At 37.0% G+C, this 17,478-nt stretch overlaps 1 protein-coding gene across 7 annotated transcripts in view; it reads left to right on the top strand.

Moving 5' to 3' along the window:
* The window catches only part of ZNF521 (zinc finger protein 521), a 275,252-nt gene that overhangs the window by 146,122 nt on the left and 111,652 nt on the right, over positions 1-17,478 (top strand). For 6 of the 7 annotated variants that reach the window (XM_041773263.1, XM_041773286.1, XM_041773255.1 and 3 more), the window contains one exon: positions 743-827. In XM_041773263.1, coding sequence (XP_041629197.1) covers positions 743-827 — 85 coding nt within the window. The remainder of the gene's footprint in view (positions 1-742; positions 828-17,478) is intronic. The other variant, XM_041773273.1, reaches the window with a different exon arrangement.

Raw genomic sequence — 17,478 nt, 5'->3', positions numbered from 1 at the left:
TGACAGCCTAGCACTTGAAATTAAGAGAGCTTATTTCTCTTCTCAGCTGTAGGGCACTCTGACATCAGGCAAATTCTTTCTACTTCCCTGGGCCTCAGTTTCTTTATTTATGATACAAGAATTAATAAATTCTGTTCTCTCCCCTTGCCAGGACTTTTATGTAAAATGATAAAATGATGTTAGAATGCTCAGTATGGTCTTATTTCTATGGGAAAAAAGTGAATATTTAAAGGGTAGTATTGAGCAACTTCTAAAACACCTAAATTTTAGACTTCAGCTAAAAATTTTAATTACTGAATGTCTTAGCTAGATTCTGTAAGTCTCATTGGCTGTTTTACTAAGGGGTATCTAGAAGTAACGTCACAGACATTTTGGTTGGAATGAAATTGTGATTGACCTATGAGGACATCAGTTTCTGAAACTCGGCCATGTGTTACAGATTTTTAATATTAAACTTCTGTTTTTGAACTTAGGAATCCTTAAAAATATATTATGCCATAATTATGTGCCTCCATTTCTTCCAACTGTTGTAGCTAAAAGTATAATATTAGGATCAAACCACAAAATCTTAGTAAGAAACTCATAGAACTTTGCCCAAGCAGATCCACAGTAGCATAGTTAACAAGACATGTAAGGCCAACATCTCAAAAAAATGCTGTGAGTAGTGTTGTTTTTTTTTTTTTTAAGAAAACAATAAAAAGTGCATGTGTCTAAGTAATTCTATTTATACTTGTTTTCTCAGAAGAAGACCTATCAGTGCATCAAGTGTCAGATGGTTTTCTACAATGAATGGGATATTCAGGTTCATGTTGCAAATCACATGATTGGTGAGTGATGCTCTAAACCTTATTACAGATAGCTTTTTCTTCTACTTGTGTATATCACTGCCTATATAATTAAACAGAGTTAAAGATGAATTAATTGTTCAGCCATCAATGTTTTACCTAGGCATGATTGATTTTTATTACTATTATTAGGCCTGATAAAACGTTAGCACATTTTATTTTCTGCAAGGGCTAGTTTAGACTTCTGCAGAGGATTATATATCTACTGACAGTCAAAACACAGGTGATTAACAAATTAAACTTCTAATCATTTTTGCATTATTGAAAACTAACAGGAATGGTTAATGAACTGGATGTTAGCTTTCCATAGAGTTTTAGACAGGTTTTAATTTCAGAAGTTATTATGGTAATGGCACTGCTGTGTGTTGCTTAAGCATCTTTGTATCAAAATCTAAAGTGGTGAGTTTTTGTGATAGGGAAACATAAATAATTTAAATTGCCATAAGATCATTTTATATGTATGGTTTCAACAGCCTGGAAATAATCATGATCATAAAGATCATGTAAAGAATTCAGTAATCATTTTTTATTTCCCCACCAAATTTTACGTAGATCTTTATATAAGTGGTTTGGGTGAAGATTGGAAGTCACTCTAGGCCAGTGTTTTCAGAGGTTTTGCCTTTATCATATGGACTAGAGCTAAAAGGATAATTTTTTTCAGTTATTCATATTGTCCCATTATCCCTTAATTCCTCTGGGGTTACCTCTTATGTTTTTTAATTTGATAAGCACTTAGTAATAACACTAAGAGTTTTACCAGCCAATTAAACTTTATCAAGCAGATCTTTTTCTACTAGTAAAATGACAATTGTTATTACTTTATGCTATTTTTGTTACTCATTTGTGTTTTTATACTTCGAGAGTTTTTTATTTCATCCTCATCTGATGGTATTCTATACTACCATAAATAATTGTGATATAATACTAAAAAGTCCAATTAACCTCATGCTCTCCTATTACCAAACTCTTAAGACAAGAAAGAAAATTCAGCATTTTTGACTCTGAACTTGTTTTCAGGGGTAAACAAGTTTTATTAGACACTAATCAGAAGCACTCTTAAGAATGCTCAGTGGAAGGGTTGCTCCAACTATCATTAATGATCATGAAAAGCAACCATAACGGAACTCCTAATTCTCTTACAGAAATTAATGAACATAAATTCAAAAGCATGTTAGAGAATTGACTAATAGTTTTTCAATAGGATTTGTTTTATAGTTTTTCAAATGACGGGTCTTTAGGAGGATAATTGCTTATCAAAGACTAAGTACATAACTGTGCAAAATGGAATGTACACACAACAGCTAGAATATTGATCACTCTATCTCTACATTTTCCAGATTTAAGCACTAATATTATTAGTGATTTTCTAATACATTAAATAACATGTTCTCCAATGTGATAGAATAACAGTGACAGCTTTGTTGAATATTTAGCAGGTAATGACAACATGTAAGAGATATTTAAATAATGTGTTTCCTTGCAATTTTCTTTTATTTTGGATTCCAAACAGATATTCTTTATAAACTTTCAAAACTGCTTTTTGGGAGGAGGGGGTGGGGATTAAAAAGAATGAATTGTTCTTGCCAGGAGAAATGCTAATATTTTCCGTCTCTTTATATCTTGAGTAGAGTTTATTGGTGGCAGTCATTCATAACCCTGCTTCATGCTACAGTTTTACGTGGGCTTCAGTGAAAATGTTTCTTGGAATTTGCACCTTATGGAAAATTTAGCAAAATGCTGTAGGTCGTGCTTCTGTGTAGTTTTATTCTACATACATTTATTTTTGGTCCTGGATTTTGTTATTTACCCCAGGAACCAGAGGAACAGATTGAATATATTTTTCACCATGATATTAATGTTCTTGTCCATACATCAAATTTGAATTGAATGTTGAGCAGTGAAAGGACTTTTTTGATTTTCCAATTTAAGTATCATTTGGCCATAAAATTCATTGGTTTGTCCTGGTCCTTCTTTTTAAATTGCTTTATACCTTTCCTTTTATATTTCTCTTACACTCCTTGCAACATTAGTGCGTTCCCAGGGCTTTCTCCCTCTACCTTATGTGGATTAATATGACACTAACTTTCTCTTGGGATCTGAGCATTTAACAATTCACCTTCCATCAGAGAAGCAAATTCTATTCCTTTACACAGAGGGCCTAGTTATTTAATATTCATACTATTTTTAATAATAAAATATGTAATTCTCTTGCACTTGAGGCCTAAACAAATGAATAGCATCCATTTAATTGTTTTATCTGTTGACCATGCATCCAAGTCCTTCAACTCCAGTCGTGTTGTTAATATCTACAGAAAGTGAATGCATAATGGGATGATGTCACAAAGGCTAAGATATCCTTTTTTAAAATCCCAGTGTGATACTTAGTCTTTCAAATGAGGCAAGCAGCATTATTTTGTTGACTAAAATACCTCCATTGAGGGTAGGTATTTTTAGGATGTGTGTCTGTGTATGTTTTTTGTCTAATCAAAAAATAATCTCAACTAGACATTTAGCAGGAAAGAAGGATTAGAGACTATCTGAAAAGCCTCTTACTCTTTTTGTTAAGAGGGTATATAGTGTTTTTGCAGATTTCGCTCTACATTTCAATCAGTCTAGAGGAAGGATTATGTCACCTGATGGAGGTCTGCAGATGACCCAATGAGGTGTAACTTTAAATTCCTTCTTTAACCAAGTCATTTGCATTTGCTTCTCTGTAGCACACATGTTTAATGCAACTGCAGTGTCAGACAACCTCCATGCTTCTTTCTGGAAGTGCTGGTCTCAGGCTATTGGCCAGGGACATTTGTGAAAGGAAAACCATCAATGTTTCTACCAGGTACATACCGGAGATGCTCTGCTTTAAGTGCTGTTTTGCAGCTAGGTGTGGACACATGGTCTACGTTGCAGGGATAATTACTCAATAAAAATGCATCAGGGATTTGACTTATGTCTATTAAGGAAAAAAAGAAAACCTCACTTTCCACTACATTTTGACACAGTTTCAGTAAGAAATCAGACCAGTGACTATTTAGGGGTTTCTTTTCTTCTTTACACACACGCAAAAAAGAGCTACAAAACATTTTAACAGCTTTCCTGGGGAAAAGATTTCCCTCTTTTCAAGTCTGCACAGATGAGAAATTTTTTCTTGTCTTCCTTTGTTCTTTTCACATAGTTTATGTTGGCTTTTGACCTGAGAATACAGAAAGAAGCCATTGTGTATTATGTCTTTTAATTCATTTTTTCCTAGTCTCTATCAGCATAGTAAATATTTATTGTTATTTTCTTCTTTGAGATTTCTGTTATTATTATTATTTGGTATGGATTAGCACAGATAGAGATGAAACCAGGGGATTTAAATGTGTTTAACCCAGCAAAGGAATTGCCTCATATAAAATTATGAGGCTCAACAGCAGTAGAGTAAATTTGTAAGTGCTCTGAATAAAGGGCTGTTAGGCATGTGATAATATAAAGAGATGACATTGCCAAGAACTATTTATGAGAAGCTTAATTTTTTCACTCTGATAATTCTTGACCAATAATTACCAGCCTCTAATTATCTATTTTAGTTAGAAAGAAATTTCGATCACTACGGAGGTTGGCATTGCAACCAGCGTATAAATCCCCAAAGAGACAAATGTGTTCCAAACAGCCACAAACAACTGTCTCATGAAACATAGTGAGCAAATTGCAAACGGCTGGTGGTAGACAACCAGCAGAACACTCACCATCGAAGGCCAGTCCGCTTGACAAAGAAATGATCAAAGGGGAGAAACACCATTATCCTTGGAACTGATTGCTACACTCATGGACTTTGGAGGATAAGTGGTGAGGATATAGCTATGGCCATTTCCAGGCCTCTTTTTCAAAATTCTCAGACAGATAATATGAAGCGAATGGGTATAAACCATATACCTAGGAATTATTTTTAAAAACTGACTTAGAACTGATTACTTAATAAGCTTTGGGTTTTTTTGTATTTTTCATCTGAAAAGAAAGACCAGTGCTATAATGGCAAATTTGTATCTAAGGTGGCGGAGCACCCTGTTTTGTGAAAAAAAATGGGAAATCCACAAATAGTCACTAATAAACGTGTCCTGGATAGATCAAGGATGATGCTTAGAGCATTTAGGGGAAACAAATGTATTTATCTCTTAGAAAAGCAAAGCTAAAGTTTGGAACTATAAATGATAACTAATAGGAAAACACTGATGTAAAGGTATTGACTATTTTGGTTCAAATCTCTAATACTCAGTGTTTTGTAGTTATAATTTTTAAAAGACCACGAAAAGATTCAAGTTTTCTGCAATGCACATGGGAAGATATGTACCCTATGTGTTATGTTCCATGCGATATACATCACTGATGTCAAGACAAAAAGAATGCATAAATCAGTTTTGTACACTGTAGTGAATTTTTAGTCTGTTCTTGTGGCAAGTGACATTCATATGTTCTGCAATTTGTTTGATGCCCAAGGTCACAAATGGCATTCTTTTCCTTCCGTTTCTTTAGTGGATGGTGTGCTGTGTGACTAATCTTCATTATAGATTTGTGACATTCAGTATCACTTCTGGAACATTTCAGCTTGAGTGCTCTTGCTTTACAATAGACTAAAACCAATATTTTGAGGTCTATAGTGGTTTTGGATTTTATATGTCTTAAGGGGAAATATCCACAGATAGGGATCTCTGCATAGGAAGATAAAGGACCATGTTGCACTTTAAACTCTCAGCTGTCATTGGCAGTTTAAAAAAAACGAATAGAAATGAATCTACAGTAATGCATCTATGTGAGGGGATATATATACACACATATACATATATATATTTATGTCTGTATATATATACACATATATATACATATGTATCTGCACTATCCTAAGAAACTCAAAGTCATTAGGTTCTTTGTGGAGTTTGCATTAATTCTAAACGACAAGACTATTGAGTTCTAAGTCATCCTTTGATAGCTTACAAAACTCAGGGAATTAAGAAACAAGCATTTGGTGTTAAATATGATGAAATACTGGCTTATTTCATCAAGAGCTGGATTAAAAAAGATGAAATCTGGACAGTTTAATGGTACCAGAAAGCTACCCTCATGTGGGCAATGCTGGCTTATTTGAAAAGCCCATAAAGGGTTTCTACATGGACCATACAAAAGGGATACTTTCTCTTTAATAGCCATCTGTACAGGAGAGATGAGAAGTGGGCCAGGTCATCTCTCCTCAGCTGTCATGATATTAACGTAGGTAATGGAGCAAGCTCGGCGTTCTGCTGGGTGTTGTTTTTCATAGATGTTCATCGATTTACACAGATAATTCTATTTATTTCTTAGCGTTGGTCCAAGTGAACCAGGCACAATAACAAACATCAAAGCATTTCAAATGACTTTATCTTTGTTGGTAACGTAACTTTTGTCTAAAAAATGGTGTCACACCTACTGTGCAGATGGCTGCATGATTTGTAAACCAGCCAAAACATTTAAACAAATGTGTGATCTGGGGATAGATTAAATAAAGGATAAAATGGAGTGTGGGCCACAAATTCTAATAATCAGATGATTTTAAGTTGTGTGCAGTGTGGAGTGATGGTCACAGTGATAGCAGGGAAAGCTTGCCAATGACAGCAAGGTGCCTTATAGATCTCAGGATGGAGCCTGTGGCCTGGTAGGCCTCAGTTTGAGAACCGCACATTTGCTGTACAGCTGGCAGCTCTGTATGGGGACATCAGATAAAACTTATGTAAAATGAAGTGTTATTGCTTAGTATGAAATTGTTCAGAGAGGGAATTTGCAGACAGTAACTGAAAACAGAATTCATGGTACCAATGAAGCAGACTGTAAATATGAAGAGGGTTTAATTATCTGCGCAATTTAACAAAAATTCAAGATGTATTCAGAAAGGACATACGCAGGCATAAATAGAGCATAGCTACACTGTTTACTGAGTGCAGAATGGGGCTGCAGGAACTTATCAAGCCTCTCCTATAATAAGGTTTCCTAGAAACAAAGACATTTTAAAATAAAAGAAGACAAAAAAGACATAAAAACAAAGTCTTTCTAGAATAAGATAGCTTTCAAGAGCTCATCTTGATTACTTGGATTCTTATTTCTGAAGCAAATTTTAAAGAAAATCTCTGAGCCCATTTCTTAATTTTGGTGTTAAGCTAAAGAAAGTCAGAGGTGTTTATCCTTGTTTTGTGTTTTAGCCTGCGCCTAGCAGCTTGGATTTAGTAAAAAAACAAAAAAACAAAAAAAACAAAAACAAAAAAAAACTTGCAGTTGGTGGAGTTTTTAATCTACAAGCCCCTAACAAAACCCCTGAGCCATTCCTTGTGATGATAATTTTCCATGAGACCCAGGGTTCGGATCAAGTCCATAGAGAGGTTGAAGATTCAGTTTCTTGTGACATTTTAAAACGTACTGCCTTTAAAGAGGCCTCCGAAAATTGTTGTTCTCAGGCCCAATTACTAGATGCCAGCCTTCCATCCTAGGTTCTGTACAGAGAAGCTGGGGAAAGAGTCTGTGCCAGATGGATAGTTCCATGTGACTGGCTGAGGCACACTGGCCGGGCTTCTGGCTCTGGTTTGGTCCTTGCCTTTGACTTGTTGGAGAATAGGCCACAAGTGTATCTCTATTTCACTCCCCTGCTTGATATGTGGATTCTCAAATGCCAGTGTCCGTTTCTGAATGAAGTTTGCAAAAACATTTCTGAATGGGAGGCACCGAGAGTCATGGACAGTAGACACGGAAAGATGGACCCCGCCTGCACCCATGCCCATGTGCACACACACACCCCGTGACCTGCTTCCCCCAGGTTCCTTCAGACACGTAAAAAGTCAAGGTCTCTGCTGACCCAATTCCAGAGGTCATTTCCTAGTTTCTGGGCTGTTAATAGCAGTAAACAAAAGAAACAGAGCCAATATGGAGAGTGGGTATCGAACTTCAGCTGCTCATATTGTTGCATTTGGTGAGCTGATGGGGTTTCGTAGGTCACCTTTAGAATTATGCCTATGACAGCAGTAGCTACCTGCCAAGATTGCAAGGTATCTCACAGCTCTCAGGATGGCGCCTGTGGCCCGGTAGGCCCCAGTTGGAGGGGTACACATTTGCTGTACAGCTGGCAGCTCTGTATGGGGCAGCCGTGTGGGCTGCTAGGGAGCTGGAAAGGAGACAAGCATGAAATTTCTTCTAAACCCAACTCTGTTTTTCTGTACTGTTGGCTGCTTCTCAGTTCCTTGACAAAAAAACCAATCAGGCACCCTTTAATCCGCCTGTGATTACCACTGGTATAAAAAGAGAAGCATAATGAGGAAAAATGCCTCGTTTTGTTGCCTTCAAAAGCCAACAAATTGGAGTTAACTTGACAGGAAGTGGCTTAATAATTAGATTATTTATTTATTCCTGACACATATCCCCCTGTTACTGGTCTCAGGAGACCCTGTAGATGGTACGATTTTCAAGCTGCCATTACTTCGCTGTCTTCTGCGAACAAAGAAGCTACTGTCTATCAGTCAATTAAACGCACTCTTTAAGCAGAGGCTTCGAAGACCTCAATGGAGAGAGCCCTGGGACACTGTGGCTGATGATTCCTTTCTCTGTACTGTACATCACACTCTCAACTACAGTCCCCACAGAGATGGAATAAAGTCATGCATTAAAATATCACTTGTTGATTTGTTTGCTAATGAAGAGCCATTGAAATGTTTGTGTATTTCTATGGCAAAATTGTTGATAAAAGGGCCTACTTGCCTGCATATCTGAGTTCATCTGCTGTGAGTGCTTATTTAAGAATTATTAAAATTAAAGTCGATAAACAACAGAATAAAAAAAAAACACCCTCAGAGAACAGGAGTTTTCTTGCCGTCTTCATCAAATTAAGTGAATAAAGTCAGGAAAAACAGAGGAATTGGTGTCATCTTGAGCTCTTGCTTACACTGCATTAATCCAAACATGGTTTTCTCTGACATAAAAATGTAAGTCGTTTTCAGAGTATCTGGGAGCTACACCTTTTAAGTGTGAAAAGATATCAGAATCCCTTCGTGAGAGTAATATACTTGGAAATTTTGTTTTTTTTTTTCTTTAAAACGAATGACATTTTTGCTGCCGTTTCTCTAACTCGGTGAGTATGAGCAGAGGCTTTACTAGGGAGCTTAGTGGGGGCTTTTACAACCAGACTAATAGAACATCTATGGCATGTCAGACTCAAACTCACGGTCACGTGGATTGTAAAGAAATACAGCTTTCCTTCTATGTTCCTCTTCCTGTTTTCTTTTTTTTCCCCCCTTTTTCTTTTCTTAACATTATTTTATTTCCATCTAAGTGGTGCTGACTTTTCAACACCATGTAGTTAAGGTTTTTATCCCTTAATATATTCATCAACTTCTTACTACTTACTGTTTACTGTGTACAAAGGTTGCCTTGGCTGGACTTCTCTGGCTCCTTTTAATTGGTTTTATATTTTAAGAGTACATCTGTTGTTAGGTTGGAGGTCTAGAGGTCTGTCTAGGTTGAAAGACTCAGATAATATTGTGACAGCGCTCTGCTGAAATGTTTAGCTATCGCTCTGCCACTTAAAGGGATAAATTTGGGATTTAAACCAAGGCCACTGAACATTGAAAAGTGTCCCCTCTTCCTCCCATCAGACTTTGTAAATGTAATCAAGGTTTTAATGATAGTTTTCATGATTACCTGACAATAGGCTGTAAGGAATTAATTCAAGACATCATCAGATGGTCATATTCCTTATTTCTACCCTGTTATTCCAAGTCATTTTGTTAGAAAAAGCTTAGATACTCGGAGGTGTTCTCTAATAGAAAATGAATTTGAAACCCTTTCATTAATTGGTGATTAATATATTTCAGGATTAGTTTAAGCAGGGCCCTACCTCCTGCCCAGTCAAGTATGTTCTGGTTAATATCCAATTATCTGCACCTTCGTAGTTATTATGTCTTAATATTTCGGATATGATAACCAGAAACTTGAGAGTAATGCTAATGAGGAGCACAGAGCAAGAATTAACCAATGACATACTCAATGATCCTTGGTGGGGAAAGAATCTCTTTCTTCCCCTTAATGCCTTGCTTCAGCATCTTCTGGGCCCTGACTGAAAAGTAAGACTTTCAACCACAGCAGGCAGAACTCAGAAAACGAATCATTTTCTCTTGCAATACTAGGAACCTGAAGGTGCAGTTCACCTACAAACATTGCTTAAGTTTATTTTATGGAGACTAGGAATAGGCAACGGAAAGCCAGTTTGTGTCTTCAAACAGGAAACATCATGTTCTGCAAAGCCACAAGTTGTTACCTCTCCAAAGGATGTTTTAATTCAGATGAATTTGAAATGCCTTTAATATTTCACCGAGGAAACACTTTTCCCTGCTACCTTTAGTCCTTCTCACTCAAATTTATCACCACGATGTATACATGTTGTGCCCCTGTCGAATTTTTTGTGCAGGCAGGTTCACTTTCGAACAATCTGACGAGGCTCCCCTAGCAGTGCCTGCCAGGGTAGTATGTGCTGCTTCAAAACACGTAGCTTTAAATAGTGCACTTTGTACATTACCCCTTTATATGCTGTATTGTAATGAAGCAACATCAGTAAATTGCAATGAAGGGCGATTGTTGCATGGGGATGACTACTACACCTTGGGGTCCATTTGCACCAGATTATTCTTTTTATTGTTATTATTACTTCCCATCTTCTTTACTCTCTTGCTGCCGAACTCGCTGTTGGCCACCGGTGCAACACAGAGGGGATCTTAAGGAACATTGCAGGCATCATTTTTTCCTCTTAGGCACATACCAATCACTGTTCAGTTCCAAACTCAGATATCCTGGGGGCTTTGTGCGTCTTTATTGATGCTACTTTACTCTATTGACTTCATTCGTAATGTCCTTCATCTTCATCTTCTTAGGTGAACAAATTTACTGTGAATAAAAGTGATCCGTTTCTTTTCAAACATTTCGTGTAGGTGTTATAAATTTGTAGTTGGGATGATCAGCTGATCCATCCCTTCCCCCAGACAGGTTTAATAATTTAACACAGGGGATTGAGAGGGGATTACCATTTAAGAGAAAGATTTGTATTTGCAGTGTCTTCTTGGATTTCCTTAAAACACAGATTAAAGTCATTATGAATATTATATGCATTCGTAACATCTCTTTACAAAATGGCTTATTTCCTGCCCCAACCAACTACTGTCCCCCAATAACTAATAAATAAAATAGTGTAGATTTAAGTGAGGGAGCCTCTGTTCTTATTGAACGGAATTGTGAGTAAGGTTTTAGTTTAGGGATAATTATCTGTGAATTTGGGGTGACTCTTCATCTTTCTACCATCATAATTTTAATACCTGTGTCCATTTGTTTTTTCAAATTGTTAGTGCAGCTGTTGTTCTGTTTTTCTTTTCCTAAGGCTGGGCTCCTGTGCAGCATTCAAACTAAAATCTAGAATTAGAGCTGACACACCTTCAATTGAACTATCAAGTCTTTTAAAACTGCTTGGCCAGTGACGCCAGTCCCGCGCTATTTGACTGTACATGCTTCCGATCGTGGGCCAAAGAGCATTGATTTTTAGCTGTCATTTCTAGTGCACATACTGTAGAATTGAAATTTAAACCTTAATCCACTCAGTAATGCAATTAATTTTTAATGCGCAGTAATACTAATTGAAATAGCCTGAATTTAGTAAGTCACCACAAGACATTTTCAAAAGCAAGAGTCTCCACTGAGAACTGGAAGGACAGATGATCATTGTTACAGTGTTTACAGGATAAATGCTTGCTCTGCAAACCTCAGTGGAAAGGGAGTTTTCTTTAAATTAGACCATAGTATATCTCTGTGAATAGAAATATCTCAGAGAGAATTCTGACCCTCTGCCCACCAGAACAGGTGAAAATTTTTCTGACTAACTTTAAAAAAGACAGCATCATATTAGTTAGAAATATCTTAACATAGTAGATGTAAAAAATTATATTAACCCAGTTTTTTTTTCAAAAGAGCAATCATAAATAGTTGCAAATGAAGTCACCTGCCGACAGTGTCATGGTCAAAAGCAACAGTCTCAATGGGTAATCTCATTATATGATGTATATTTGAGATACTGTTTCCAAATTTGATGAATGCACATACTCTCTTAGCTGCCTATAAATCTGTTGCCTTGTTTTGGTATATTTATATTCCTGTAAACAAAAATATACTCTACTTGTATTTCAAACTGTGTTCCTTTAGCTTTTGCATATTATTTCAAAATGCCCTTTTAAAAGTTTTGTGAAGTGGTTCTTTTTTTTTTTTTCTAGCTAGAGTAAAGCAAATTCTGCACAGTAAAACCGAGTAGGTTTCTAGTCATTTCTACACTAAAAAGGTTCTCCAACCACATTTATCTGCTAGTAAATGAGGACTTTTTAAAATGCATCAGTTCTACTGATGAATGGGCTTGTGAGTGTTCAAAATGAGCACCAGCATTGCTTTAAAAAAAAAAAAAAGGCCAGCATTGTATATCATGCTTTCATGGCTCTCACATTATAGTATTTAATAAGCTAATAGTGCTGTTAAATATTTAGTAAAGGTTCCCTTGTAACCCTGCTATCTATTCAGATGGGATTTGAAGACATTTTTTCAGTACATAAGTAAAAATGATGTTCAAAAACTTGAAGTGGTTGTAGCATGGCATCTTTTCTAAATGAAGTGTGGGGTAACACGGTGCAAATGAGGTCAGCAGATTCACGCCTACCAACACCTGAGTCATTTCACATGCTTTGAACTCAGGGTTCGAACTGGTTTTCACTTTGTCACTGTTAAGTCAAAGTGCTCTTGGGGTTATTTACATAGCATACTAAAAATGACATTATAGTATTTTAAAAACAAAAAGGAAGCTCTTTACATTATGATTATTTTAAGCCATCCTATCATCATCAGTGGAGCTTTATTACAGACATTTTCTCTTTTTCACTGAATAGAGGGGAAAAGAAAGAGATGAGGGCAGAACAGTTTATGTTCCACTCCCAGCATATTATCAAATCCAGTTGGGGTTTAGTAAGTTAAATCTATTAAACATCTATTTTGGGTATACCATGGCAAATACTGAATAACAGATATTGTTTTACACACTCATATGATGCAAATGGATCATCCTTATCAGCTCTTTCTTATCATATGTGATAGTTATTATCTAAATAGCGGTTATTGTTCCTTTAATCTGTAATGACAATTGGTTTCTAGGATCCTTATGCAAAAATATTGGCAGTAAATATGATGCTAACATCATTACTGTCATGTTGGTGGGTCAGAATTCGGATCTAAATCTTTCAGTGCTCTCACTGTGTTACTAGTTTTGAAGGTGTAAAGAAAACATTGGTAGTTTGTTCAGATTTGTATGTAATGTGGTTTGCTCTTCTAGGAGCCTATTTGCTTGATTCTAATTTTCATCCTGTTTTATATGCCAGTGACCACAGTATTCATTCAAACTGCACAGAGACACATCTCATCTGTAAAACACAGCTTACTGATCTTATTTGCTATTTGTATTCTCCTAAAAAGAAACACAGGATTCATATGATGGCGGCGGGGGGGGTGGTGGTGGTAACATTTCGTTTTGAAATGATGTATATCACATACATGTTCATATCAAAGAAATGCATGATAAAGGATGGATAAAGGAGATAGCTTTAGGTATACATGAAGCAGGATAGAAGGAATGTGATACAGGGTTCATATATAGGTGTGTTTAATATGCATTGCTTGATGTATGTTGACCTCAGGTTACAAGAGTAGAAAATCCCATTTTCCAGCTTGTTTCAAATGTAGTAAAAATGCTGCTTCAGTTGCTTTATGCTACTCACATTGGGAAAGGTGCTTATACTGTGATAATTATCATCAAGGAATATTAATGCGTTCAGCATTTGTAACCCAAAAACTCATTATAGCTTAAGCTGTGCATCATCTGTGAAGAGAGAACTTTGCCAGAATTCGCTCTTCACAGGGGTTGCCTCCTGCTTGCTGCGGAGTGGTCAGAGTACTGCAAGAGGTCACTTAGGCTATTTTTGAAAGCTGAAGTTTTGCAGTTTTTGAATCACTACCTTCTGTCTAAAGAGCTTATTGTTCTTGCCTCAAAATGTCCCTTTAATTGAATGCATAGTGAAGTGCAACTACTAATAATAACAATAATAAACAAATAAGGAAGTAACTGCGTAGAGCTGCATAGAATTCAAGAGGTTGGCACATACCATCCATAATTGAAGTATTGGTGTCTTTCCTTTTGTCATTGAGCAAAGGGATTCATTTACACCAGTTTCCTTAATGCAGGTGCCCTTGGGTTTCAGATAGAAATGCCCCCACTGGGGCTCCACTTCACAGCCCTCTGGCTGGAAATTGTGTAAATAAGACTGCAGGGTCAGCCTTCCCTTTTTGGCAGCAGTGTCCTTAATTAGTCTGTGACAGTCTTTCACATGAGCCTACACTGTTCCTGGGGTCATTCCTCACACATCTTAGACATCTATCTCATGTGCACATAGATATTTTTGTATGTCTGTTGAAAATCATTCCCTTAGGGGAATATTGACATGGTAGGAATGAGAATCCCTGGGTGTGTCCAGAATTCTATAACTTAATCTGATCAAAATATCTGGTTAGATGGCTCCGTGATAAATTCTAGGTGGTTAGTTTCATAAGAACATTGTGCCCTCACCTCAGGTTGGCAGCTTGTTGAAAAGGAGCTGTGTGCTTGGGATATTTTTATGTGATTAAATTCCATTATTTTTCTCCCACTGATCCATTGCTTGTCATTTCCCATAAGCGACACTGCTCTGTACTGGATGTTATAGTTTGTGTTAGGCCAGGCAAAGAGCACTCACTAATACTCACTCCTCCCAGGCTATCTGAATTTGCAGGACTGCTGTGTTCCTGAGGTCGAATTGTGACCCTGCCCCTGCCCCTGGGAGGACTAGAAAAATATGTTTCATAACTTCTCGTAGACCTATATGAAGAATAAGAAGGAAAACCATGAAGCCCATAGGCTCCTTTTAGATGAACTCTAAGGTTGGCATTCATCAAGCAGGAAAGCTTACCGTTGCGTGGGAGCTTCTTTACCGTGAGGGGTCACCGCTGGGGGTGCTGAGTCAGTCCTAGCGGAGGGCCCAGAAGAACCACATAATCATTCATAGAACCCAGCAGACTTGAATGCACAAGTTGATAATCTGGAGTCAACTTTCCCAAATGGAACTTACTTACCTCTTAGAATCACTTATAGGAAGGAATGCTGACAGAACGAGTATACCCTGAATTCAGTGCAGGTATCATAAGCTTGTTCCAATGGAAGCAATCTGGGTTTTATTTTGTTGTGTGTGGTTTTGTTTGTTTGGGTGTCTGTTTTGTTGAATGGGACACAAGCTTTGTTTTCTTCAGTGGTGCCCCCATGCCACAAAATGGTTGGAAGTCCCAAGCCAGCACCCTATTCTCATTAGTTTTGGGTTGCAATGCTGACATAATAGTTGAGAGATACAGTGGGTACAGATCTTCTGTGAGGATGTAAACTTAATAATCTTTATGAATTTTGAGTAACTCATAACTCCACTTCCTCGCCAAAAGAATTACGTAAAGATTGCTCTAAATCCTTCAGCCATTCTCTGCACTTGTGATAGATGCCATCCTCTTTACCTTGAGGCGTTAGAAATGAAAGTGTGGTTTTCTTTTTTCTTTTTTTTTTTTTTTTGCAAGAGATAAAAATGTATACTTTATAAGGAGCAAATTGCATTTTCATGTTTAAGTTCACTATTTGCACTTGATGTGGTGAGATCCAAATGTGAAGAATTGCCTTTGACATTATTTCTCTGTCTCCTGCATCCTGAGCTTGCTGCATTATTATGTTGAAGTGCACCATCGCATGGGATAAATGTGATGCTGAAAACCTGGAAGTAGGGAAAAGATTGCATTCTGTGTCCAGGCTGTTTTCGATAGCTGTAACTTCTTTTCTTACTGACACAGTTTAATTTATCTTAGTAATGATACATTCAATAAAATTGTGAGCCTATGTGTCTTTTAGGTAAAATTTGTAATCTTCCAAGTGTTACGGGTTGGGGTGGAGGCAAAAAGGGCTCTCATTTCTAAATGAAAAGGTAATTTAAACTTTCTTTAGAAGTCTGCTTTACATAATCTATATCTTGAACTATCACATATTATTTTATAAACTACAATTTAAAGTACATTCATTTCAGAGGTCTTAAAATACACTCTTTGTTTCTGAATTCTCATTCAGATTTTCTCTCAGTAACTATGGTTTCCTGATTTTTTTAATGGCCAAGATTTTTTTTTTTAATAGAATTTTTGTGGAGTTTTTGTTTGTTTGCTTGTTTTTGTTTTTTTTTTTGTTGTTGGTTTGTATTTCACTGTGTGTGTTCTCATGTACACAAGTCTAAGTGTAGGCATGTACTGCTAACCTTTTAGCAAAGACTAACTGGAACACCACTCCCTGTCTTATGTTTAACAGGTTTCCAACAGCTTAGAGAGATAGTATAAAAGTGAACTGAAAACCATGGAGCTTATGTTGGAGTCTGATGTTTGAAAAAGAGATATTGGAAAAGGATGTTTTTTGGCTTGGCTCCCTTTTTAGATGTAATTGCTGCTTCATTAGGACTTGGAAGAGTTTCCTGTGGTTAAATTTAATCAAATGGCTCAGAATAACAAATTTGTACACTCAGAATTCCAAGACAGTCCTGTATATAAAATATAATTTTTCTAAATTTAAAACACACACACACACCACAACCACCATCAACAACTGGTTTGTAAAATGCTGTGTGGTACTATCACAAGCCTTGATCCTATTCCCTATTGGTAATGGATTGATAAATGATCATGCATAGAAGTAGAAGTCATAAGAAGTAACATTTCAAAGGGTTTGGGGTTTGCTGGGCTCTGGTAAGAACCCACACTTGAGCAAACATATCTTGAGTGCACTAAAACATAGATCGTGAATGAGTATCAGTCATTTGCTTTTTAGGCTGTGACAAGAGATTGTTATCATTACTCCCCTTTGACAGACGAGGAAATTAAGGCTTGAGCAACTGGCCCCAATGTACAGGGCTAGTGTGCAGAGTGGAAGGAGGCACACTTTCTACCCCTCTCACCCTTGCTTACAGTGTTGCAATATTAACTCCCCTGCCCACCGCCCACCCCGGCACAGTTTTTCCTATGGGGAGCCTGCCTGGAGTTGTGCGTGGTGACCCCTTTGCTATCATTGCATCAAAACCTGATCCTGGTGCCATTTTCTGAGCAAAATAACTGATCTTTGGTTTAGATAAAATTTGAGATTTCCATGAAAAGTAGCAAGTAAGGATTTAGCCCTGTTTTTCTTTTCTATCTCCTTCAGTCAAAGTACTTAGAAAGAGCTGAGTGTATTTCTGCTTTCGGATTCTTTGGAAATTGTGGGAAACAGGCAATGAAATGACAAAAGTGGGATAAGTTCAGTGTAAATGGACATGAGTATAGGACATGGTTTTGCCTACATGCTGACATGAATGTGCGGCATTGCAATGCCCCTGAGCCTGTAAAGTAGCAAGTAGTTCTGTTTATACCTTTCTGAAAGGTGAGTCCGTAGATTTAAATAATAGTACCTTTGCTCTGGATGATATTTAGAATCCAG

This window comes from Vulpes lagopus, chromosome 1 (genome assembly GCF_018345385.1).
Source record: "Vulpes lagopus strain Blue_001 chromosome 1, ASM1834538v1, whole genome shotgun sequence".
Lineage (NCBI taxonomy): Eukaryota > Metazoa > Chordata > Mammalia > Carnivora > Canidae > Vulpes > Vulpes lagopus.
The sequence above is the reverse complement of the archived record's forward strand: the minus strand, read 5'-3'. Positions and strand labels throughout refer to the sequence as shown.